General features: G+C 38.8%; 2 protein-coding genes across 3 annotated transcripts; both read right to left on the minus strand.

The window, feature by feature from the left end:
* Positions 1-12,810: 12,810 nt before the first annotated feature.
* Positions 12,811-16,547, minus strand: LOC133726906 (1-acyl-sn-glycerol-3-phosphate acyltransferase BAT2, chloroplastic). Of its 2 annotated transcripts, none has more exons than XM_062154542.1 (8): positions 16,268-16,547; positions 16,135-16,178; positions 15,865-15,953; positions 15,258-15,446; positions 14,761-15,167; positions 14,481-14,582; positions 13,969-14,268; positions 12,811-13,234 (listed from the first exon to the last, which is right to left on the minus strand). In XM_062154542.1, the coding sequence occupies exons 3-7, from the start codon at positions 15,941-15,943 to the stop codon at positions 14,053-14,055; spliced, it is 993 nt and encodes a 330-aa protein (XP_062010526.1). In that variant the 5' UTR covers positions 15,944-15,953; positions 16,135-16,178; positions 16,268-16,547; the 3' UTR covers positions 12,811-13,234; positions 13,969-14,052. The 2 variants fall into 2 exon arrangements, with proteins under 2 accessions (XP_062010526.1, XP_062010525.1); XM_062154541.1 differs by having other exon boundaries at positions 15,865-15,937; positions 16,268-16,545.
* Positions 16,548-17,037: 490 nt separating this feature from the next.
* LOC133708702 (transmembrane 9 superfamily member 10) lies at positions 17,038-20,647 on the minus strand. The gene is made up of 7 exons (XM_062134195.1): positions 20,361-20,647; positions 19,541-19,705; positions 19,339-19,448; positions 19,117-19,225; positions 18,887-18,999; positions 18,627-18,777; positions 17,038-18,518 (listed from the first exon to the last, which is right to left on the minus strand). Exons 1-7 carry the CDS (start codon positions 20,469-20,471, stop codon positions 17,361-17,363), a joined length of 1,917 nt encoding a protein of 638 aa, XP_061990179.1. The 5' UTR covers positions 20,472-20,647; the 3' UTR covers positions 17,038-17,360.
* Positions 20,648-26,175: the final 5,528 nt, after the last annotated feature.

Below are 26,175 nucleotides of genomic sequence, written 5' to 3' on the forward strand. Positions count from 1 at the left end.
TATGGGGACAATGTCTGATTTAATAATAGAGAGACTGAATTCTCTATTAAAATCTTCTGATGAAAAATATCAGATCCTGCAGCAAGAAATATCTAGATATCAAGAACATCTAGAAAAAATTCCTGTCATAATCCACCAGTTAGAAAAACTGGAAAACAAACTGGATTATATCAAAGATCTTCCAAAAACGGAAGAAGAAAAGCTAACAAGTGTTAGTAGAAAAATCACTGAACAGCAAAAAGCGCTGGATTCTATGAAAACTATACTGAAGGACAAGAAAGTGCCTACAGTAAAAAAGAAAGCTAATGGATTCAAACCATTAGAAAGACCAGAGAATCCTGTTCCAAACTTGATTTTTCTGGATCCCTCAACTAGTTCTACTAGTATTCGATATGAAAACTCGAAAGAAACTCGAAATGTCAATATGATGAGCATCTTCGGGAAAAAGAAAGGAGTACAACTCCTAAATTCTGAAGAATTTGAATACAATGAAATCGAGCATGAGGTAAAAAACGCCTCAATTCCAAAGCTAGATTTCAAACAAATATATAAAAGGGGAAAGTTTGACCTGATGGATAGCCATCATTTCAAATTGCTGGAATTCACAACCCCTTCTACAACAGGAGAAACTGATCTACTTCTGATCACTCCTGCTGAAGTCGCCAGAGCCAGATCAAAAAATTATCAATTTATGCATATTGGAGCAGTCCAAGTAGGCATAAAGCTTCTAGCTCGTGAAGGCATAAACTGTTCAGTTCTATGTGTCTTACAAGACAATAGACTGGAAGATTTTCAAGCTAGTCTTTTGGGAACCCTTGAAGCATCTCTGTGCAACCAAGTAGCATATTTCAACTGCTTCCCCAACTTCTCTACCAGCTTGAAAGATGCAGCTCACTGTCTCAGACTGAGAGTCAAGACAGATGGCATATCTATGAAAAATGATATGCAAGAATTGGCAATAGTATACAGAATATACTATAAACTGATGAGTACCACAGTAGAGCCAAAGACAAGGATATCCAATATCCCTGGTCTTACTACTGGATTTCTCACCAGTCAGAAGAACCATTCACAACAGATCCACAAGGTTACTTGGAATGAAGTAACGTTTCCTATTGAATGGAAATTATCTGGTCCGAAGCTACCAGCAGAAAGTGCAAAAGCAAAAATTTATGAAAGCAGAAAGACTGGAGAAATCAGTCTAAATTTTGACAATCACAGGAAAAGTGATGTCTGTCCTGAGAATATCAGGATAAACAAAAATCTTCTCAGAAGAAGCTACAGCACTAGAGAAGCTAGTACTAGTGGCACAAAATCCACTATTGAAGATCCAATTACTGAAGAAGACCTTGAAGCTGATCTAAACAGACCAGTCAATATGCTTGGAGCACAAAAGCAGCTCTATGATCTATATGAAGAAGCAGAATTCTGTGAAAATCCAGAAAGATTAGAAAAACTAATCGAAGAAATGAAAAATTTCAATACAGGAAAGGAAAGAAAACTCCTTCCCTACCAGGATGTTGAAATGGAAGAAGGAGAAAGCTCCAAAACTTCCATCACCAGAGAAAAGGGAAAGGTAAAACTCCCTATACAGAAGGCCCCTACGGGCAGAAATGGAGAAAGAAATTCTCAAAGATTTGTCCCAGAGGACAAGATACCCAGAGTACCAATTACCAATTTTGGTATCTGGTTAGACCTGGATAAAACTCTAGACAAGAGAAAAACTCTTGACCAATGGGTAGACAGCCTGATGATGGCATCTGCTCTCACCTTTGGAAAATTCGAAGCTCCTGATCTTCAGATGTACTTTGAAACTACTCTTACAGGAGTAGCCAAGAAATATTATTTCTCTTTCAAAGAAACAGCCAGAGGAAAAGAATGGCTGGAAGATATCAAAGCTTCAAAATCTCCGTATGATTTTGCAGTACCCCTGTACTATCAGTTCTGTGGAGATTCTGCAAATATGAGTGAAAAGGCCAGAGAAACGGCCAAATCAAATATCTATGCTCTCAAAATTTGTGACATGAGATATTTTGAAGAATACTTGAATGAATTTCAAGAATATTACTGTACAATTGGGGAACTAGAAAGCACTGATCTAGTTAACCTGTTGCACAGGAAACTCCCTGAACCATGGAGAACAGCTGTGCGAGAAAGCATAGCAGAAAAACCAATTGAAAGATTTTCAGTTGGAGGAATTGCCGACAGAATCCGGCAATTACTGAAAGAACAATGCAAAGCCAATCTTAGAGCTAAGATGGCCAAGAAACAACTCAAAGAAGTTGAAAATTTCTGTTACGGAATACTGGATATGCCAACCAACTGGGGATGTCATGAATCCAAGATCTACAGAAAAAAGAAACATTACTCTAAAAAATTCAAAAAGAGTAATCAAAGAAAGAATTGGAAATTCAAGAAAAGTTCTAATTACAAGAAACAACAGGATGAAGATCCAAAAAAGAAATTCTTCAAGAAAAAGAAGAATACTCTTCAACATAAACAACCAAGCAAGAAAGCTTGCAGATGTTGGTTATGTAAAGCTGAAGGGCACTATGCCAATGAATGCCCGGAAAAGGGTAAAAGATCTACTAAAGCTCTCTTTCAAGAATATGAGCACATAGTAGAATCTGCAAATATGAAAGGCTACGAAATAGCCTATTCTGATGATGAAGAAGACGACAGGTCAGTTTACTCTGCCTGGTCTGAAGAAGAAGATTCATCTGAGTCTGAGACAGATTCTGAAGTAGAGTACTTCGAATCCAGACAAATGAATGTTTTGAGAATCGAAAACTGGGAAGAAAGCAAGACAGAATCCTTAATGTCTTCTTATCAGGTGAACCCTGGTACATTCGTTTGTGACTACTGCTTATGTCATGAAAAGAATGGTCTCCCTATGTTCTGTGAAGAGTCAAAAAAGACTTATCACAAAGAATGCTTCATAGCTGAAGCAAGAAGAAAAACCAAGAATGGACTTGTCAGCCAACTGGTTGAACAAGAATATGAAGAATATTTCTCTGAGAAAAAAGAGAAAGAAGTAGAAACTTTGTTCCAGGAAATCATGGAACCAACTTCCTCGAAAAAGGAAGACATCATCGAAGAAAAAATCGATGACAACTTTGAACTGGTTGAAATACAAGAAAATATAGAACTGGTGAAACCACCAGAAACCGTTCATCTCTTAGAAAAGCAAGAAGCAGCTATAACAGTTACTGAAACATGGGATCTACTTGGCCAACCTTCTGGCAAGTATGATTATAAAGTCCGATATGACCCTCCGTCATGGTTCAGTAATCCAGATAGCAAAAAAATAATTCCTACAAACTGGGATGAGACAAAACCTTCTAGTTTTGATAAATCTCCCACTCAGAAGAATGTTCCAGTAGAATGTAAACCATTCATTCCAAAGGAACAAGCTCAAGAAAATGAGCTTCAATAATCGAAAGTCGTCTCTACGAGTAGATACAGCAACTACATAGAGATTGGACTAAAATTCCCTGATCACAAAAAATATCATCTACATGCCTTTGTAGATAATGGATCAGGATTTACAGTTGCAAAAAGATTTGCAATTCCAGAGAATCTCTGGAAAGAAGAAAAGAAAACAGCTACTGGTGTTACTTTTGATGGAAGCCATCTCACCATGAATAAAGTAGCAAAAAATGTTCACATCACCATTGGTGGAGGAACATTTATCATCCATAACGTCTGGCAATCTGAAGGCCAAGGCACAGATTTCTTGTTGGGTAATGATTTCATTCTCCAACAGAGATTTATTCAGGATGAGGAAGCAATAGGTTTCCGAAAAGGAGAACGGGTGTTCTGGGCTGATAGGCTTACTCAGGCCAAAAGTATTGTAGGTCCACACTTTACTACCCAATATCAGAGATCGCAACAGAATAGTGGTGATCTTACCCCCTACAAACCCAAATTTGAACCCATACTCCAAATCAAACAACAAGAAGAATTACTTGTTGAAGAATCTTCCGAAGAAGAAGAAGCAGAAACTAGTGAAGAAGAAGAAGCTAGTTTCATCCACGAGCATAACCTCAAGCACTTTCAGAATAAGCTTGAGTCTCAGAAAATTCCCACTCTTGAGAAAATCAAGAAACTACTCGAGCAGAACATCGATGTAGATCCTCAGAAGTTTTGGGAAAAAGACCCAGTGGTCTGTGAATTAAGATTGCATGACATGAATGTCATCTGTCATGTCAAAGCCATTCCTCAATACAAAGGGGAAGATCAAAAAGAATTCAGAAAGGATATTGAAGATCTCCTGAACAAGAGATTAATTCAACCTTCCACTAGCCCTCATCATGCTCCAGCATTCTACGTGAGAAATCATGCAGAAACCCTTAGAGGAAAAGCTAGAATGGTTATTGACTACAGAGATGTCAATAAGAAGACTGTCAAAGACGGCTATCAAATTGCTCAAGTAAGAGTATTGATCAACCAGCTCAGAGGAGCCAAAGTCTTTTCAAAATTCGATGCAAAGTCGGGTTTCTGGCAGGTCAAGATGCATCCTGAGAATGTGCCTCTCACTGCATTTGGAACACCTCAAGGACATTACGAATGGTTAGTAATGCCTTTTGGTCTAAAGCAAGCTCCCTCCATATTCCAGAGAAAAATGGATAATATCTTTAAACATGTTGCGGAGTTCTGCGTCGTCTACATAGATGACATTCTTGTCTTCTCCAAAAACAGAGAAGAACACATGAAACACCTCCATGAGGTTGTAAAGCTGATAGTTCAGCATGGAATTATCCTAGGTGAAAAGAAAATCTTCTTTATCCTTGATGAAGTTGATTTCCTAGGAATAAATATCAAGAATGGAGTGATAAAACTCCAACCTCACATCCTTGAGAAAATCTGGAAATTCCCAGATAGAAGATTGGCTTTGCATTGTTCTTTCAGTAATTGCCGGATTCTGTCGGCAATTCCTCCAACTGAAAATCTTTCAATTGGTTTTTCTGCTATGCTTTCTCGCACAGCTGTTCTCCATGGTTCAGGGAGTTTCCTGTGCAACAGGTTAACTAGATCAGTGCTTTCTAGTTCCCCAATTGTACAGTAATATTCTTGAAATTCATTCAAGTATTCTTCAAAATATCTCATGTCACAAATTTTGAGAGCATAGATATTTGATTTGGCCGTTTCTCTGGCCTTTTCACTCATATTTGCAGAATCTCCACAGAACTGATAGTACAGGGGTACTGCAAAATCATACGGAGATTTTGAAGCTTTGATATCTTCCAGCCATTCTTTTCCTCTGGCTGTTTCTTTGAAAGAGAAATAATATTTCTTGGCTACTCCTGTAAGAGTAGTTTCAAAGTACATCTGAAGATCAGGAGCTTCGAATTTTCCAAAGGTGAGAGCAGATGCCATCATCAGGCTGTCTACCCATTGGTCAAGAGTTTTTCTCTTGTCTAGAGTTTTATCCAGGTCTAACCAGATACCAAAATTGGTAATTGGTACTCTGGGTATCTTGTCCTCTGGGACAAATCTTTGAGAATTTCTTTCTCCATTTCTGCCCGTAGGGGCCTTCTGTATAGGGAGTTTTACCTTTCCCTTTTCTCTGGTGATGGAAGTTTTGGAGCTTTCTCCTTCTTCCATTTCAACATCCTGGTAGGGAAGGAGTTTTCTTTCCTTTCCTGGATTGAAATTTTTCATTTCTTCGATTAGTTTTTCTAATCTTTCTGGATTTTCACAGAATTCTGCTTCTTCATATAGATCATAGAGCTGCTTTTGTGCTCCAAGCATATTGACTGGTCTGTTTAGATCAGCTTCAAGGTCTTCTTCAGTAATTGGATCTTCAATAGTGGATTTTGTGCCACTAGTACTAGCTTCTCTAGTGCTGTAGCTTCTTCTGAGAAGATTTTTGTTTATCCTGATATTCTCAGGACAGACATCACTTTTCCTGTGATTGTCAAAATTTAGACTGATTTCTCCAGTCTTTCTGCTTTCATAAATTTTTGCTTTTGCACTTTCTGCTGGTAGCTTCGGACCAGATAATTTCCATTCAATAGGAAACGTTACTTCATTCCAAGTAACCTTGTGGATCTGTTGTGAATGGTTCTTCTGACTGGTGAGAAATCCAGTAGTAAGACCAGGGATATTGGATATCCTTGTCTTTGGCTCTACTGTGGTACTCATCAGTTTATAGTATATTCTGTATACTATTGCCAATTCTTGCATATCATTTTTCATAGATATGCCATCTGTCTTGACTCTCAGTCTGAGACAGTGAGCTGCATCTTTCAAGCTGGTAGAGAAGTTGGGGAAGCAGTTGAAATATGCTACTTGGTTGCACAGAGATGCTTCAAGGGTTCCCAAAAGACTAGCTTGAAAATCTTCCAGTCTATTGTCTTGTAAGACACATAGAACTGAACAGTTTATGCCTTCACGAGCTAGAAGCTTTATGCCTACTTGGACTGCTCCAATATGCATAAATTGATAATTTTTTGATCTGGCTCTGGCGACTTCAGCAGGAGTGATCAGAAGTAGATCAGTTTCTCCTGTTGTAGAAGGGGTTGTGAATTCCAGCAATTTGAAATGATGGCACATTTCAAATTGCTATTGGGTAAGATATTATTCATCCTCGCAGCAATTTGAAATGATGGCACATTTCAAATTGCTATTGGGTAAGATATTTTTTGATCTACTTACCCCCTAGAAGTAGATCAGATCGCATCAATTTTCTCAAGGATGTGAGGTTGGAGTTTTATCACTCCATTCTTGATATTTATTCCTAGGAAATCAACTTCATCAAGGATAAATAAGATTTTCTTTTCACCTAGGATAATTTCATGCTGAACTATCAGCTTTACAACCTCATGGAGGTGTTTCATGTGTTCTTCTCTGTTTTTGGAGAAGACAAGAATGTCATCTATGTAGACGACGCAGAACTCCGCAACATGTTTAAAGATATTATCCATTTTTCTCTGGAAGATGGAGGGAGCTTGCTTTAGACCAAAAGGCATTACTAACCATTCGTAATGTCCTTGAGGTGTTCCAAATGCAGTGAGAGGCACACTCTCAGGATGCATCTTGACCTGCCCCTGATGCCAAAAGTCTAGAGAGATTCCTTGGTGTCATAAATTATGGAAGAGATTTCATCCCAAAAATATCAGGGTTAACAGCAATGTTATCTCCTAAAACAAGTTCTAAAAGAAAATGGAACTTCACAGAAGATGATGAAAAAACTGTGAAGCAGATAAAAAATCTCTGCAAAAACCTCCCTCCTCTTCAACAACCAGAAGAGAATGATGAGATTATCCTCCAGACAGATGCGAGTGATAATTACTGGTCCGGTGTTGTTCTGGCGAAAGCGCCTGGAACTAACATTGAAAAGATCTGTAAATTTTGTAGTGGCAAGTTCAGCCCTGCAGAACTGAATTATCCCACAGGGGAAAAAGAAATTTTGGCTGTCAAAAAAACTATTTTAAATTCTCCAGCTTTCCTTGGAAAACTCTTTACTGTCCGCACCGATTGTGCCAGAGTAAAGAATTTCAAAAACTTCAAACTTGATAAAGCTGCTGATAGAGGAAGACTAGCTAACTGGCAATTATTCCTTAACCAATATGATTATGTTGTTGAATTAATTGCAGGAAATAAGAACTATCTTCCAGACGCCTTAACAAGGGAATTAGCCATGTTCAGAAATGGTGACGACGACGAAGGTCGCAATCCCAGAAGCAGAAGAGCTGGGAAAGAACATGAAACAACCGATGAGGATCCCAAAGAAAAAATCCTCAAGAGGTTCCTGCTAAGTTCAAAAGGCTTAGCCACAACTGATCAATCCCAGGGTAAAGGATTGACTAGCCCGTCTCAAACGGCAGACGGTAAAGGCTCATCAAGACCGTTGACGGCTGTTGCTTTGCCAAAAAGCAAACCTACTCCAACTGGAGTAATAAATGTTTTCAATTATGAACTTCGAACGTTCGATACTCCTGTGTTCAGAACTGGCAGGAGATTAGCTTACCACCAGAAGGCAATTCTGGATAATCTTTTATTTGCCTTTCAGGAAAGAAGCAGTGGTCTAATGTTTCCAGCTCTCTTTGCATTAGCTGAAGAACTATACGAGAATGCAAGACCACAGTTCGAAGAATTACAGCAGAGTGCTGTCAAGAAAGAAAAAATTAACTTCCTTGAACATCCAGAAAGTGCTAGGGTCCCTATCATGGCACTCAATGAATCAGATTGGCATGATTTCCACAATCTGATAGGAAGACACAATTCAGAAGACCTTGTTCCTCCAACCCTCTTCATTGTCTCAGGATCATACGTTGGAAGATACTTGGTTAATGTTCAGAGTGAACATCCTCAAGAACACAAGCTTTGGCTTGTTGAAAATGGTTTTGTCCATAATCTATGGAGCAAAACAAATGATGATCTAAAAGGATTGCCGCCCATCATTGTCAACACAGTCAAAAATATCAGAAAAAATGACTGTACACTTCGACTGAAGTTCAGATCCACTCCTCCAGAATGGATTAAAAAGGCAAACGGCGAGGTTGAATACATTTCTCCATATCATTATGTGAGAGTTATTCAAAGAAAATATCTACAACCTGCCTGTGTTGGGTACAACGGACAACCAAATTCAAGCATCCCATGGATGAAAGCCATGGCCCTGGAATATATAAAGAAGATCATCTCTGAAGATATCAACAATACCTTCCTGGCAGCAGGAGAAAAAACTATTATCACTGCCTATGATCATCCTGACGTAGTCAGCAGTGACCTATTTCTATCTCTCACCAGAAAAGAGATAGACTCAACGATGGCATGCATGCAGTGGATAGAACGACTTGAAAATGACAACCACTACAAGATGTATGTTGATACAGACGTTGAAGATAATGCCACAATGGATAGAATGGCCCAAGCTGACAACAACTCCTTTGTCTTAGGCCATAATTCTGAAACAGACGAGAACATGTGAAGCAGCAGGTGTAGAAAACACCGAAAGTACTTTTGGACTCTTCCCAAAAGCTACTTTAGCTTTTCAAAAAAAGGAAAGGTGAAAAACATTTCACCCAAAAGGGAACCTGCCTTTTCGTTGTCCGACCTCCACCAACAGGAGCACTCAGGAAAGCAGGAAATCACGGAGTTGAACTGTATATTTTATGTTTTTGAATTTAAGTTTGAGGTCCACTCTCTATATAAGGAGCTTGAGTTTCATTTGTAAGGGCATCGAAAAATCCCCACACATCAAAAACTTCCACAATCTGTAAGATAGCTTAAGAACTTGAGCAGAAGAGTCTTCTCTCAAGAAGTAGCAGTGTGATCTTTCTTTCCTGTCTAGTGTGAAGTGTGCTTCCATTTACAAGTAAGTACTGTAATCATTCTCTCATGGATAGCTAAACAGCTTTTTAGCTGTTTACCTGAGAATGAGGCGCTGAATTCTTAGCTTGTAATTATGTTTATATAAATATTTCCAGTGTGTTCACCCACTTCATCAAGTTTTAAATTAGCAAGTTAATTTCTGTTATCATAAGCATGTTTGGCTAGTATCCTATACTATCTTTTAAGTTCAAGATTTTCTAATTATTAGAAAAATTTGCCTCAGCTTAGGATAGAAACAAGCAGCAGTGATTCCGCCGGTTAAAGTAACCATTAGGCAGGAGGCCGTTAGGTGAAAAACGTGGGCATGTTGAAGGCTAGTTTTGTTTTTCTCAGAAGTTGAAACAGGATTTTCTAAGAAAAAGGTGAAATTGGACCCAAAAGTCAGCTTAGGATACACTAGACACTACTTTAGAAAAGACTACCCTTATGAGTCTTTTCCCCTAAAAAGTTGTGTAATTGAGCAAAATACAAAGATGATGGATTGATTGGGCAAAATACCAAGAGATTTTGGGCAAACGGGCACAACCCCAAAAAAAAAAATATATGGTGGGGTGGGGTAAATGAGTTCACTATTTCACTGACTCGGATAACAAAATTTAACCCTCATAGTCTTTAACGCCATATTTTTTGTTTATTTGATTCGTGATTAGTAATTAGTAACTTGGGAGGATGGAAGCAATAAATCAGCTAATGTCGCAATCATATTTTTTTGTTTATTTGATTCGTGATATTGAAAGTATCATTTCATTTGTAGGATATTCTCAAATAATTGGAAAAATGATTGGAATTATATATGTACACTCTTGAAAAGGAGAATTGTAGACTTAACATTAGCCTAAGTGAATAGAATTGTAGACTTAACATTAGCCTAAGTGGTTAGAAGGGGTGAAAAAATATTTTGGATGAGATAGATTGACGTAACGGAAAAAACACGAGTATTAATTTGTTTTTTTTTTAAGGGAAAGACGACCAACTATATTAATTGAAACTGAGGAGTACATAGAGCGATGCAAACGCATCGAAAGAAAAAAAATAAAACATAACAAGATACACAATCGCATCTATAATGAAGAAAAAACAATAAAACATAGCAAGATGCACAAACGCATCTAGAGTAAAGGGTAACCAGGACGTGACTTGATACCAAAGAATTTGGTATCGCTGCACTGCATATGTCACGAGAGCAGTGTAAATGTAGTAGTAACCATAGCCGTAATCGTAACCGATGAGAGAATCACCTAGGAGAGGTGATTCGATCACCAAGAGTTCGAAAGTGACCGAGGGTGTCAAAAACTCGAATGTCAGCAGACGAACTCCCAAGAACCAGAACCAATACCAACACAACAAGAGCATCTGTCTCGGATCTACAATCCGAATTTGGGTACGACCTGGGTCCCAAATTCGGACCCAAATCCTTCCCGAATCCAGAGACAAGCCCGCCAGCCCAAATAAGGCAAGAGTCCAGGCCCAAGTGCGAAGGTCAACCTGTCCAGAAACGCTAAGGACACCCAATTTGCTGGGCACCCTAGCGCCGACCATCTCTGCGCTGAAGTACCTTGCTGCCCATCCGATATGACGCGCCGGCGATGAAGTTTGAAGAGGAGCAGACTGGAAGAAGGTGCCCAACGATGGAGAGCATTGTGACTCCTTGAAAAGGACTCTTCCCCATCGAAGAAGACCCGATCTCCAAGCCGCTAGAAGGGACTGCGCCTCCGTCCAACGTAGGAACAAAATGGCGCTGGTCCTACAGCACCCAGATCCGTACTGATTCAGATTGATCCAACCTTTGAGTCACGCACGCCTTGGCCTTGACATCCCTCCATCGTGAGCCACCAAGCGAAAACGCCGATCTGCTTCACGGTTTGCTTCGCCGCAAACTTCCGATAGATATGCCAAAGCAGTCCAGGTGCCACAACCAGAAGGTTGAACAGAGGCAAGCCACGATCTCAGAGAGATCGACCAACAGGCACCGTGAGGAGGGGAGACCTCAACCGGAGCTAAATTTTTTGACGATCGAAGCCCTAGGGTTAGGGTTCGCCGCCATAGAGGGAAAAGAGAGAAAGCAGTCGCTCTCATCATGATAAATGAATTTTTTTAAAAACTACGAGTATTAATTTGTTAATTCAACCGTATAAAATAAAGGGGCTGTGACCACTTACCCGATTTTAACCTAAAAATTGTCCACTTACTCCACTAAGAGTTTTTTAACCCCATTTATCCAATCTAACATCTATTGACATTTTAGCCCTTATTAATTAAATTGAAACTCATCCCTCTCCTCTCAGACTCTCTCTCTCTCTCCCTCCCCCCGATCTCCACCTCCAGTTTCTCTCTCTCTCTCTCCACCTTCGCCCGACTGCATCGCCCCGCCGGTTTCGCCAGACCGCCTTCATCATCCTTTCGCCACCGTCGAGCCATGGATCACCACCCCAGCTCTCTCTCTCTCTCTCTCTCCACCTCACGCCGACTGCATCGCCCCGCCGGTTTCGCCAGACCGCCTTCATCATCCTTTCGCCACCGCCGCGCTGTGGATCACCACCCCAGCCAAACAACACGTTCTCCAGATCGGATCCAAGAAACCAACCCAGATCGGCTTTGTCCAAGCAGAGCCCGACTGCGCCACCACGACCATGGCACCCCCGAGCCGCCTCCGACCGCACAACCCCAGACCCTTGCATGTGTTGTCGTACTTGGGAGGAACTGTTTCTTATGCAAGAGACCGGCGAAGATGGTGATTGGGTGCCCAAATCAATTTCTAGTGTTTTTTTTTTTTTTTTTGCTACATACAACATTTTCGGGGTGGTCAAATTTTATTTTTTGTGGTAAACTATGAACTCTGAGAATGGAAGGAAATTTTGTCAGTAGTGATTGCTTTTTTTTATTATGATTTGGTTGACAATAATAAGATTATTGGAAGGCAATAATAAGATTACTGAGGGGCAATAAAATGTTTATTGGGCCAATAATAAGATTATTGGGGGGCAATAATAAGATTATTTATTTGGATAAATCTCTGAAAGCTTTCAAAATTCAAAACATCTTCATTTTCACTAATTATTGATCCCCAATAAACTTGTTATTGGGGGGCAATAATATGTTTATTGGGAGGCAATAATAATATGATTACTGAGTATTATTGGGGGGTAATAAAATATGACGCCGGAATCCGGTCACCGGTCCGGTAGCCAGATTCTTGATTCCGGTCACCGGCCGCCGGAGTCCGTCACCGGAGTCCAGCAAGGTCTCCGATGACTTCTCTCACTAAGTGACAAAGAAGGAGAGGGCAAAATTGTCCCCAAAAAAATATAAAAAAAAATAAAAATACTTAATTAGGTATTAGGGAAATAATTTCTTAGAGTGTTTGAGTAAGTGGGCAATTTTTAAGCTAAAATTGGGTAAATGATGGTAAGACAGTATAGATCACCATTTTAAAACATAAACATGGCGAGTCAAACAAGGCTTCCTCCGTCAAAAATTTGATTGCCAAATCTCATAGCCTGTTATTATTCATACACATTATACATATGATAGGACGCATTATATTCCACCATTTTAATATATCTACAATCCCCTTCATAATATTTTTTTTTTTTTTTTTTCTTTCCCCCCTCACTATTGGGCAATGAAAACATGCGTTAGAAACAAGAAAATGACAACAAGAATAAAAATGTTGACAAAAAAAAAAGATATACTTTTTATTATTATCTAACAAATTGAAGCCACCAGGATTGGACTTGGGGCCGGCCCACAGTTGGCAGTTGGCTTCTAATCGGCCCTTCGGGTGAAGACATTTTCTTCTAGCTGGCGATTGTTTGTAATGTGGGATTGAAGTCGTTGAACAGCTTTTCCAACCCACAGATTTAAACTCTGCTGCAAATTTTATTTGCTTTCTCTGCCAAAACATGCAGAAGTAAAAGACGTCAAAAGCCATAATTTACTTCAGACAATTTTCACTGCCTAGTATCAGCTAGCATTGAGAACCAAACAATGGGAGAGAAAAGACTAGTAGCAGATAATTGTCTACAAAAACAAACAACTTCACAGCATGATTTGTATTCCCAATTAATGCAGTACATATGTAGTAGAGACCAAGCATGTTCTCAATATGAGACGAAAGCTGAGACTGCACCGCATTAAGACCATAGAGCACATGGGAACCAAGCTGATTAGGTTTCAAAACTAGAACGAGTGTAGCCATCCTCATGTGGCCAAAGTTTCAATGATACTATCTGCCACAAGTATACTAACCCTTTTATTTCTGGGCTCCAAACTGGAGCTGCAATAGGAACTACTAGCCTTCCCAATATTCCGATCAAGATTATTCACAACTCACAAGCAACTTGACAGGTTACCCTTTTATTAAATACTTCAGCAAGAATAAGGTTCCTAAGTAGATTAGATTTATTACTTATAGATTGCAATTCATTTGTTTCAAAGTGGAAAAGAAAAGACCAAAAAAAAAAAAACACACACACACACACACACAAAATCTGTACCACAGAGCTAGAAGCATAAACAGGTGACTATCAAACTGGAGTCATAATTGAAATGAACCTTGTAACTATAGCATGAGCACATACTGCAACAATTAGTAAGAAAAGAGGCAATTTGACAAATGATTCATACCTTTTGGATTATGTTACTTCCATTCACAGCAAAGGAATGAGTCTAGAACCATATGAACCAAACAGACAAGTGGCAGAAGAAATCTCAGCCTTGACAATTGAGTGCTTCTGCAATTATGTTTCTACTTTCTCTGCGCAGTGTTTCTGTATCAGTTCCTTCTATCGGTTTATGTATAACAACTTTAACAGGTCCAGTGTTCAAGATACCCTCCTTTCCTACAGGCATGATTTTCCCAGTTCCTATAAGAGTAATAGGCACCACTGGCACATTCGTCTTTGCTGCAAGACTGAAGGCACCTTTCTGCATTTCAACAAGAAGAGAAAAATATACATTTCAGAAGCTTCAAAATTATCCACTGATGAGATCAATAGCATCTTAATCAGTTGTGGTATTAAGAAGTTATGTCTTTTAAAATGAGCTTAACTTAAAAACAAAAATAGGAAACCAAATTCATTCCTTTCCGTTTATGTTCATAAGTAACCAAGTAAAATAAGACTCCCAAAAGATCTCACCTTGAAATCCCCTAATTTTCCATCTTTACTGCGTGTTCCCTCAGGGAAGAAAAAGACAGAGGACCCCTTCTTGAGAAGATATATGCAACGTTTAAGACATTCCTGTGTGCAGAAAGCCAATAGAATTTGAAAATTGTGGTTTTCGATATCGATTACAGTTACACAAAAGAAACTGACAAAAAAATTATAACATAACACAATTTTGCAGCATTCATCTAACCAGAAAATAACAAAATAATAAATCTTCACAAGTAAAAGTGGAACTGAGGAAATGGAATACCAATTGGCTTTTGCTGTCCATGCGCTTTAAAGGAATCACGCCTAGTAGAAACATGGCCCACCCAATAATGGGAATGAGGAATATGCTAGTCTTGCTAATAAACTTATAGGGTCTCCCAATAGTGAGAAGAACATATATGTCTAAAAAGCTCTGGTGGTTAGAAACATATACAGCAGGAACATCTGGAGGAGGCAAATTCTCCAGTCCCTCAAACTTGATATTGAGAAACGGAGTAACAGCAAAAGTGGCCCAAATTTTGGCAATAAAAAATTGAGCTCGTCTTCTATATCGATCCAACAACAGAACAAAAGGATGGGCTACTACCATCAGTGCAAAGAGATAAATGGCATTAAAGGCAGTAATGGCATAAAAGCACAGCCCCCTAACTTTTGAGACCATATTTACTTCTGCAATTCAAAAAATTAACAATAAAGAAGTCAGTTAGATTTATGAGGCTAATAAGAAGGGTAAAAACAGAAAAGTCTCAATAGAGAAACCTGGTAAGGCTTCATCAGGGGTTCCAGTTTCAACAAGTCCACAATGTACAACTGTAAGCCTGGACGATTTATGCTGGTTATGCAATCTGACATCATTATAAGGTCTGACAAACTCCTCTTTGGCATCAATGTCACACCATGATATCCCAACTGGCTTCCTTGGAATGCATAAAACACTAAGACAAGCAGCTGAGTAAAAAAGAGAAAAAGAGAGGCATCATAATGTGATCTAAAAGAAAAAAGAGAAAATAAGAGCTAGTGAATCCGCAAAGGAGGACGAAGGAGCTCATATAGTCCATACAAAACATTCTCAAACATGTGCCTTCAAATCCATAGAGCATCTTTACATAAGTAAAAAAGGACCAATGCCGATACTAGAAGAATATAACAAAAATAAGTAGATCCAACACAAATTTTAGCCAAGTAACAAGGTTCCATAATCCTCACAGTATATCATACTGTCTGGAACAGTATAACAAAATCTACTGCAATGCGGAGAGATTGACATAAAGTCAAAAGTAAATGTTACACAAATAAATAGTATAACAAAATCTACTGCAATGCGGTGTTAGATGATGGAGCCAAAATTAAGAATGCATTGACTTACAATTACTAAGCTTTCCCAAAATGGGACGTCTGCGCGGAGAGCACCCAATAGTTAGTCCCTTCTGAGTGAACAGCTGCATTATAAAGAAACTGTCACAGCAATTTCAACAATAATACTTCAAAATTTCAAGCTTTATGAGGTCAATTTATAATTACTTGAGCTCTGTTTCTCTAATCACACTATAAATTCTGATCAAACTACTAGTTTGGAAATTTGAAGAACCAGGCAAACACGAGGAAGCAAAGTAAAAATAGACATAGAAGAACTCACCGGCAACAAAGACGAAGTTGATGGCAACCTGGATTGCTTGTAACCTGATTCGTTGAATTAACCACAGAGAATTTAGTGTTTATTTGAAAAGAAGAAAAGCTTGAGAGACGAAAAGAGAGAAGAGATAACATACAGAGTATAGAATGAGAAGCGACTTCCATGAGAAGAATAGAATCTGGAAATTGATGTTGTGGAAATTTGGGATTAGGGTTTATAGTTTGGGGAGCAAATGTGAGATGAGATTGAAGGAACAAGGCATATCCTTTTTTATCTTTTGGATTGTTTATTGGTTGTGTTCTTGTGTCTCTCTATATTGAAGGTATCGGAGTTTGGCTATGACCAAAGCCTTTTCTTTCTCGGTCTGCCCCGCTAGCAGCTCCAAAAATTAGATGATTTTTTTTTTGTCTAATTATGCAACCGATTCAAACTTAGAACCTCTACCAACATTTAAAGTGGTACTACTAGACCAAATGGACCAAATGCCTGTTCCCGACTTGTTATCTTCAATTAATTCCGAATCTATTGTTGAAAAGAGGGGAGTGCGTAAATTGTGCTTATGCGCCAAAGCAATCGATAAGTCTGATTCCATTGAAACTAGTACTTTAGTGTATGCAAGCGAAGGCAATCGAACTGACACTCGTCATTAGAAAATACATCCACAAATAGGTCACGAGGAGAAACTCCGTCTGGTTGTATAAAACTATAGATCGATCATCATGTTAGGAAAGGCTTTAAGCTTTCATGCTGTTTGCTACACAAACGAATATATATTGTAATGATCTAGATGGGCATAGACTTGAATTGATGTTTACCTTGTCCTTTCCATCACAAAACATTTATACAATTTGTTAAATCTCAAGTACGATGTTTAACAGAAAAGACCAAAAACCAACAGTAGCAGTGTAAATACAGGAAACCATTTTCATTTCTAGAACAGGCATTTGAGCCTCAACAACAGAATTTGCTTTAACAATTCACACATGCGTGCTCTCTCGTGTGGAACAGAATGTAGTCATAAGATGATTAAGTAAAGAAAAACGAACTAGAACTGTGACAAAAAACCTGTATATCTCAGAGGCAAAGAATATGAATTTCTATGACTCGAGATTCAAAATTGAACCCAATTGGTAACGCATCAAGGGCATTCAACAAATGCCATCAAAGTGAAGTTTGTGCTTCGTCGTCTAGAAACAAATGAACCAATTCCTTCGTATCAGGCCTATTAATCAGTCGATCTTCACAGATGAATATATGAGCCTAGTAAACCAGAAGCATGCGTAGAAACCGATTGTACCGGTCAGCACGAAGAAAGAATATGAAGCAATGAGCATATACCCGAAGTATAAGGCTCCAGATACTGGCTTCTTAATGTCAAGCTTAGTGAAGAAGTAAAAGGCTGCATATAGGAAAAGATACAGTGCTGATGAGCCTGAAGTCAAATACGATCTCCACCACCAAAAGTAGTCTTCACTGCACAGCTGGAAGTAGCATAGCACAATGGTGATCTCCGCACAAGTGATGATGAGGATAATGAAGACGATGAATAGGAATCCAAATATGTAATAGAACTGATGCAACCATATTGAGGTAAGGATGAAGAAGAGCTCAATAAAGACAGCGCCAAATGGCAGTATGCCTCCAATTAAGATAGAGAAAACTGGATGCATGTACCAAGCCTGTTCTGGCACTTGTCTAGGGATCTTGTTGGTTTTCACAGGATCCTCAATCGCTGGCTTCCTAAAGCCCACATAGGCACCAACAAATATAAGTGGAACTGAAATGCCAAACCATAAAAATACCAGAGCAAACATGGTTCCAAATGGCACTGCCCCAGACGACTTCTCACCCCAGATAAGAGCATTCAAGACAAAGAAAATGGAAAACACTACTGCAGGGAACATGAAGGCTGTTTTGAGAGAGATTTTCTTCCATTCTGTTCCCTTAAACAACTTGTACAGACGGACTGAAGCGTATCCACCAAAAAGACCCATAAAGACCCAGAGGAGGAGCATGGCCGTCATCAGCCCACCACGATTTGAAGGGGAGAGGAATCCAAGGACAGCAAAGAGCATAGTGACAACAATCATCCCAAAGAACTGAACACCTGTGCCAACATACACGCACAGTAGATCTGAGTTTACTGGAGGTCTGAACACGTCACCATGGACCAATTTCCATCCTGTCTCTTCTTGGGCTTCTTCTTGGGTCTCCAGTTGGTTGTACTTGGAGATATCCCGGTAAAGTGTCCTCAACATGATCATAGCTACCATGCCCGATAAGAAAAGAACAATCATTAAAGAATTAACAATTGAGAACCAGTGGATTTGATCATCAGCCATCAGAAGATATGTGTCCCAGCGAGATGCCCACTTCACATCACTCTCCTACAAGGTCAAACAATATTAACTAAGAAAACCAGAGGAACAAGGTTGAAACCCAAATCAAAATGGCAAAGAAGTAATGGTTTGTTACAGATAGGCAATGTCACTGACCTGGAAGTCAACATCATATGTGAATATAATTTCCATTTTATCTTCAACCTCTTGAGGAGATTCGGAGCTGGTAACCATGCGCTTTGCATGGGGATCACAGGTTGTTAGACGCGTCTTCCCACTCCACTCACCTTCATATTCATGCCTAACACTGCATTCACAGAAATCATTTATTAGCATCATACAGGCATGAACTAGCATTGAAGAAAGAATATAGAACAGAGTAACTAAACTATGAAGGAAAAGAATGCCATAAATACCTGAACGGTTTGACCTCAAACCCAACAATCCTGGCAGATTCTGTCATTGGATCTTTGTGATATTTGACCGTAAAAGTTAAGTGATTGTTAACAAAATGCTTTTCGTCCTTGTTCTGTAAATATTTGAATGAAAAGAGAACAGAGAATAAAAAAAAATACTCTTGTAATTAGCAAATCACTGAATAGTTAAAATCAAGTGTACAACACATGCTAACTGAACTAACAATTACCCCAGCATATTGTCCTCTGAGACCAACATGAAAGCCATGTTGATACACCAAGGAATTTTCCTGATCAGGCCTTGGTATAGGAACAACCAGAGGGAGATTATCCAAAATCCTGTCAATTGACACAAATTATCAGAAGATTCATATCAATAAATTTGAAGTAGTTTGCTCATAGGGAAGGACCATATAATTTACATATATGATCTTAAAAACAAGGAGCCTCACATGTTCACCCGATACTCATCATCTATCTTTTCTTTAAATTCCTTTGCAGTTTTTGCATTAAGAATGATACGACATGCAACAGTGCACAACTGTGGCTCTCGCATTTTGAACTGCAACACACAATAAATTCCAAGTTTCTTACTAACCAAAAAAAGAAGGGACACACAACCATAAAAGTAATACTCTCAAAATCCTACTTTACCTCATAAGGAGAGTTTTCAATGCGATCACCACGAAGAACTTCCCCAAGATTCTCTGCACTGTCAATTATACGCTCTGGACGACAGTATGGGAGGGAATAGAATGAGTAAGGAAGTTGAGTTTTTGTGGAGGTTAGTTTGTTCACCTTCACATTCAAGGGAGCTCCCTGCACATCAGAAGGTTCGAAGAAAATGAATATAAGGCAAATTATTCATTAGATAGCAACAGTTCAAGTAGTTTAAATCACAAGATCCAATTGACTTTGAGAAAATCCTCAAATTTCAGAGCATCAGTGTGACCAGCTTAATTGAGCATAAAGTAAGTTACAGAAACCAATCCTTTCAAACCCTTGCATGACTATTCCTCATTCACCTCTACCGTTTTTTTTCCACATTTGCAAGGTCGGAACAAAAAAAACTATAACTCGGTGAAAACAATGCTCGGAGTTTTCTTGCTCCCATACAAAAATTAATCCGAAAACAAAAATTTTAACAAAATTCAGATTGTATGCTGCTTGTATATACTGGCATTGCTGAGATTCAAATCCACACTACAGTTCACGTAATACATGAAACCGACACAGATTCACAAAATTCAAAGCCAAACAACACAGAAATGCAGCTAAGATCTCAACGCCAAACCAAAACGCACAAAATCGCAAACACCGAAACTCCAAACCTCACGCGGATCTGAAATCCACCGCCATGCAAAACACACACACACGTTCATAATCACACACATTTCTATAACGCGCAAATTGATTCACGATAAAAGGCATAAGCAGAAAGAAAACGAAAAGAGAGAGGGATAAAAACGCTGACGTTTTGGAAATCCTGAGGCGCTACACCAGGGAGGTAGAAGCAGCGAGCACGAAGAAGGAGCGAAAGGCAGAGCGAGATCCATAGCTGAAGAGCGAGAGGTCCTCTCGCCATGGCTGCTTCTTCTTCTTCTTCTTCTTATTCTTCAGAGAAGATCTAGATCCACGTCTCTCTGAATCTAAATTTTTCAGTGTGTGAGAGTGAGTGGTTGGTTTTTTTGGTTTCTTTAAAAGCACGAGAAGAAGGAGAAAGCTTTTCCTTTTCCTTTCTCTCTCAAATCGTCAAATGGTTTGTGGGGACTCTGGGGGATTGGGATTTACAAAGACGATTGGGCAAGTTTTGTCGTGGCCGTTGGATGTTTCTCGTGGACGGTCTAGATCCCAAGCACTGACGGACTGACGGTGATTACAAGTTTTCTCGTAAACAATGTGCTTATATGTCACTCTCTCTGCTACTCGATCAAGATTTTCATTTTTTCTTTATATATGCTATGTTCGTAAATTACAATAATGAACTTTCTAGTGTTAACCAAATAAAGAGGGAGTTTCATTCTTCTAGGAGATACTTTCTTAATTTTCATGATTCTTAGAAGATATAGTCAAGTGATTCACGCTCCAAGGGTCATAAAAAGATGAAAATGAATGATATGATGATTTATTTGTTGGACATCAAAGATAATTAAATTTAGATTATTTATCTAAATTTAATTATCTCATAAACGATAAAGAAATTCGGACCATAAATCAACTTTCTAACACAAAGGTTCATTAGGTTGGACCATACAAGTTGACTAATAAACGATGATAGTGTTTTAATGACACAATCGTTGATTTGTTGAGATATGTATATTAATGTTTGAATTTGACTAATTAAGGGAAGTGAAATTCACACTCCTCATTTCATAATATTTTCATTTTTCAATAACTTAAATCTTGTATTTACTAACTTAGATTTGTCTTTTCATAAGGGTTTCAACCAAAAAAAGGAAAAAATGAGTGTAGATTGCAAATTAGAGAGTGTGAGTTTCATTCTCCTTGACTAATAAACAAATAATGATGACAAATAGATAGCGTGAAACAATTTCATATTTAACAAGTAATTCTTCTTCTTCTTCTTAAACTTGCCGACACATTGGATGATTGGAACAATGGAACTCCAGAGACAATAGTACCAATAAGTTTATATGTCATGAGCAGCTATTTCCATCTTTCTTGATTTGAAACTGAAATTGAAAGAAACCACTAAGAGCAAGTCCACCCGTTGAGGTTGGCAGGTCAATACTATTCACTATTTTTGGCCTTTTATTTCCACCATTTAGGTTATACTGTCAGATACTGTTCACAAAAAGTCACCGAATGTCAGTTGGCAGGTCAAGAAATTAACTCAGAAAGTGACCCTGAGTGACCTTTTGTGAATAGTATCTAACCTGCTAATCTAAATGGTGGAAATGAAAGGAAAAAAACAGTGAATAGTATTGACCTGCCAACCTCAACGGGTGGAATTGCTCTAACAACGTGTGGGATTTGAGCATAAAAAAATGGAGACTCAGACTGGTTTTTATATAACAGACCAACAAATTTAATGGCCATAAGTCAACAATAACAAGTCCCGAAACCAAATATACAGTGAGCAAGGTACTGCATAGTTCCAGCTTCAAATTAGCAAGTTAGATTTGCAAAATTCATGCAACTATATATTTAAGCTTACTGAGAGCGATCAATCTATCCAAGTCTTTTCTAGTGAAGAAATCACACAACGAAACTCGGTCCGACTCTGATTTTGAGTGAGATTCCAGTTCCCAATTGATGTCCAATTCAGAGCGCTTGGGCAGCACCGGAAAAGGGTCATACGAAAATCGACACCTCAGTCTAGGACAAGAAGGCTTTGTATACATACTGCCACAGTTTGGGCAAGGCCCTTTTGCAGTCCGTAAAGATGATGGTGGCACATTCTCCTCTGGTTTCTCTGCCCCAGTTTCTGGTGGGCTGCTGCTTGCACCGATTGTTTGGGTCTCCTTATTTGCTTCCTCTTTTTTGTTGTCACCTGTATGTTTGTGGTTCCATTGTTAAATACAAAAAGTAAAAGAAGGGAAAATCTATGAAAAATTCTCTGAGTTCGTCGGTTGCTGCATCTGGTATACATGGTGGCAATTGCTAGCCTATTCTGTTGGTTTCCGATTGAGAATTTCTGAAAATTGTTTTTATTTTTTATACCACATGGGGCGGTCCTTAATATATACCGGCAGTATCTGAGTCCGTTAAGTTTACCTGTTAGATTGCATGCATGTTCCTTATGGCTAGGTTACTGTACGTCTTAATCGAATCAATTCTATTGGTTTTTTATGATAGCCAAGTCCTTTAATTTTGTGTATGATAAGTGCATAGCAGACATGAAGTAAAACACTAATACATGTGCCCTTCTTCATTCTTTTGATTTTCGGTATATAACAATGGATAAAGTTCCAATCAAAAAAGAAGAAGAAGCAAAGCCATTAAGAGGTGGAAGCAGCAGCAGCCCACCAGAAACAGGGGCAGACCAAGCGAAGGCTTCTGGAAATAAGATTTGTCGGAACTGTGGCAAGTCGTATACCACCCGTTATTGTGATTTAAAGTGCCTATTTTACCCGGGCCCTGTTCCTGTGTTGCCCTGGGAATGGGATATCAAGATATCAAGACCAAAATCAAAATCAGAAACAAAACCCAAGCCGAAGTCGAGCCGAGTTCACTTTTGTGAATTCTACACTCAAGAAGATTTAGACAGCTTAGAAGAGATCATTCGCAAGTATCCAGGAGCAAGATGATGACCGTCTTGTACTCTTGCTTGAAACTCGAACCTCGTAGCAAAGACACTGGTGTGATGTTCTTAGGAGAGCAGAGGATGATTTCTTTTTTTTTTTCCTTAACTCTGTCTTTAAATTACTGTAAAGACTAGTCACGAACTGGAATTCCATGTGTTTTCTGTTATTTTATATTTTCTCCCATGCAATTTATAGTTCCCAGTGAACATTGAACTTGAAGTGGTCTTCACAGAACAGGTGTTCATCTATGCATTATGAATCGAACTAAATGCACCAAGTTGAATTTTTGATTGGGTTTTTCAATTTCATTCGGATCACACAACTCGAATCATGCTTGATTGAGTTCAATTATTTGCTCTTAAATTTCAGCTACCGACTACTTCAAAACCCACAGAGCTTTCAACTCAAACAGAGAAAAAGAAAAAACATATTGGAATTCTCGCAGCATGCATGGCAAACCAAACCTTCAATCAAGAACTGAAATTTCAGGAAAAAAGTCATTACCACAACTTGGTGCATCAAATTCTTCTTCCTCTTCCCGTTCCCTGTTCTTCCTCTCTTTCGGATCAGCCTTCACTCCCGTTCTCTCTCTCGCAGAATAGTGAGAAGACACATTTTCTCTCGAGAAAAATTCAACTACCGTCCCTAAACTATGCTGCCAAGGTCAATTTGATACCCGAATTCTCAAAAGTATCAATGTGATACTCAAAGACGTATTTTGACATCAACGTGATACTTCCGTCAAAAATCTCTAACGGCTCCGTCTATTTGCTGACGTGGCAAGCACGTGGGTCCAAAAAAAAAGTGCAATGACCAATTTACCCTTTTTTTTAATTCATTTTTTTTCTTTTCATTTCTTCTTCTTCTTTTTCTTCTCCTTCTTCCTCTTCTTTTGGAATTTTGTTCTAACCAAACCACTGCAACCTCTGCCGCAAGTTCCGCCACCCCAAAATGAATTCCGACTCCGTGTTCTGTGTCGGAGTGAAGTCACCAAACACTCATCAACCTTTGGTCGGAGTGAAGTCGTTATAATGGTAAAACCCAGGTTAAAATGAGAAAATCCAATCCCCACTTCAACAATTAACCCATCTCATCTCCTCTCTTTGCCTTCCTATCTACAACTGTATTTTGTACCCACCACCAATTCCAATTCCAAAAACCTGTCAAGATTACTCCTTGGCATTAATATGGGATCAAGCGTGCTTTTGCTGCTGATTGTATCTCTTTCTTGCTTTCCCAGCAATGTAAAACCTGTCCTCTCCACTAACATTTCCAAACTGTAATCTTGTACCCAACATTTTCCAAAGCTCAAAACTTTAAGCTCGAGAAAATCATAACCAACACCTCCGTTTTTGTAATCACAAAAACAGAGGAAATTACAATCACTAAACAAGAAACCAACAAATACCCTATACCCTTTTCTTTACTTATCTGATTTCCCAAGTTAGAGAAATGGATAAAAACCCAACTCAGAAAACAAATGAAAAGGTACTGGGAGCTCAGTGAGGCTGAGGTTTTTAACCTTTGTCAAAGTTTTACAGAAGGAAACAAAATTGCTATCTTTCCCTTTCTGGTTTAACCAAAACCAGCAAAGCAGACCCAAATTCTATCTTCAAAATCCCAAATTGAATCAAGGATTGTACCCAAGTGATCAAATCAAACAAACCAGAAAAAATACTGAAACTTTGGATCGGAAATTTACAAGGGTGATGAACAGAGTTATAGAGCAGTGCGTATTAAACAAGCTAGAGCCGAATGGGATTTGTGTGAAGGATCATTACCTGCTAGATCCAGATTCTGCAAACTAATGCAGTAATCAATCGACTTGGGAATCGTGCCTGACAGAGACATGTCTTTGAGCTCAAGGTTGTAGTGCACTTAAACACTCCACAGAAGCTAGTGAACTCAGATCTAATGCAAAAAGGAAAAGAGAGAAAGAAAGAAAGAGAGCTCGTATCTTTCAGAGGTAGAGAGGGGGAGGACTTAACTGGTTCTTTGTTACCGGTTCTCTTCTACTTCTCTATATCCAGTTGGTTTCGGAGATGAAAGAAGAAAGTGGAGCGATTTCGAATGCCTCACTCTTTCCCCATATTTATAGCTAAATTACTCCACACTTACATGCTCCGGCCCCAGAGCCTCCTCCTCGTCGCCAACACCGGCGGTGATCTCAGTCCGATGCTCCGACTGTTCTTCATAAGCCACAAACACTTTTGATCAAAAAATTTTTTTCCATTTTGGCTGTTCTTCATAAAGCCATAAATTCATTCCCAGAAGATAAACAATAATTTCATTTTATTGGAAGAACAAGACATAGATTGATAGAAAGGAGAAGGGATCAGATTGGGAAAGGAAGGAGGAAAAGCAAGAGAGAGAGAGAGAGTTCGATCTGTTTTTTTTTTTTTTTTTTCTAATGAATTAGTATAGAAAGACAATTTTGCCCTCAATAAAAATATCACGTGTTTGCCACGTCAACAAACAGACGGAACCGTTAGAGATTTTTGACGGAAGTATCACGTTGATGTCAAAATACGTCTTTGGGTATCACATTGATACTTTTAGGAGTTTGGGTATCAAATTGGCCTTGGCAGTATAGTTTGGGGACGGTACCTGAATTTTTCTCTTTTCTCTCTCTCGCAATCCGTGGCTATCACTTTCTGAAGGGGGAGGAGAGAGCGGAAAGAGAAAAAAACTGCTGCGGCTGATCGATAGGTTCTTATAGCCAGATTATTATTGACTTGTTTTATTCCCAGTTGTTTGTCTCTTATAAAGAATAAGAATAGTTATGGCAGCTGTTTTTGCTTTTCATAACATCTCTACAAAGTGTTGCATGCATGTTTTAAACTACTGTGGGAACTTCAAAACTTGTTCACTTGTTTTTGTTCACTTGTTGGTCTGGTTCGTACCAGTCTCAATCTTCTTGTAATGATGCTCAATTGATCTTATACGATAACACAAGAAAAAACGCAGTTTAGTTTGATTAGCGCGCGACTCAATGTATCATATTGATACAAATATAGGACG

This window comes from Rosa rugosa, chromosome 1 (assembly GCF_958449725.1).
Source record: "Rosa rugosa chromosome 1, drRosRugo1.1, whole genome shotgun sequence".
Taxonomy (NCBI): domain Eukaryota; kingdom Viridiplantae; phylum Streptophyta; class Magnoliopsida; order Rosales; family Rosaceae; genus Rosa; species Rosa rugosa.

What these genes read in the sequence shown, in the direction of transcription:
- LOC133726906 (XM_062154541.1), bottom strand. Translation starts at nt 16,295, where the DNA reads ATGGAAGTCGCTTCTCATTCTATACTCT. An exon ending in CAACTTCGTCTTTGTTGCCG is followed by an intron (nt 15,938 to 16,134) that starts GTGAGTTCTTCT and finishes TTTATAATGCAG; the next exon opens with CTGTTCACTCAGAAGGGACT. An exon ending in GAAAATTAGGGGATTTCAAG is followed by an intron (nt 14,269 to 14,480) that starts GTGAGATCTTTT and finishes GTTGAAATGCAG; the next exon opens with AAAGGTGCCTTCAGTCTTGC.
- LOC133708702 (XM_062134195.1), bottom strand. Translation starts at nt 20,471, where the DNA reads ATGGCGAGAGGACCTCTCGCTCTTCAGCTATGGATCTCGCTCTGCCTT. An exon ending in TTGAAAACTCTCCTTATGAG is followed by an intron (nt 19,449 to 19,540) that starts GTAAAGTAGGAT and finishes TGTGTGTTGCAG; the next exon opens with TTCAAAATGCGAGAGCCACA. An exon ending in CATATGATGTTGACTTCCAG is followed by an intron (nt 18,519 to 18,626) that starts GTCAGTGACATT and finishes TTGACCTTGTAG; the next exon opens with GAGAGTGATGTGAAGTGGGC.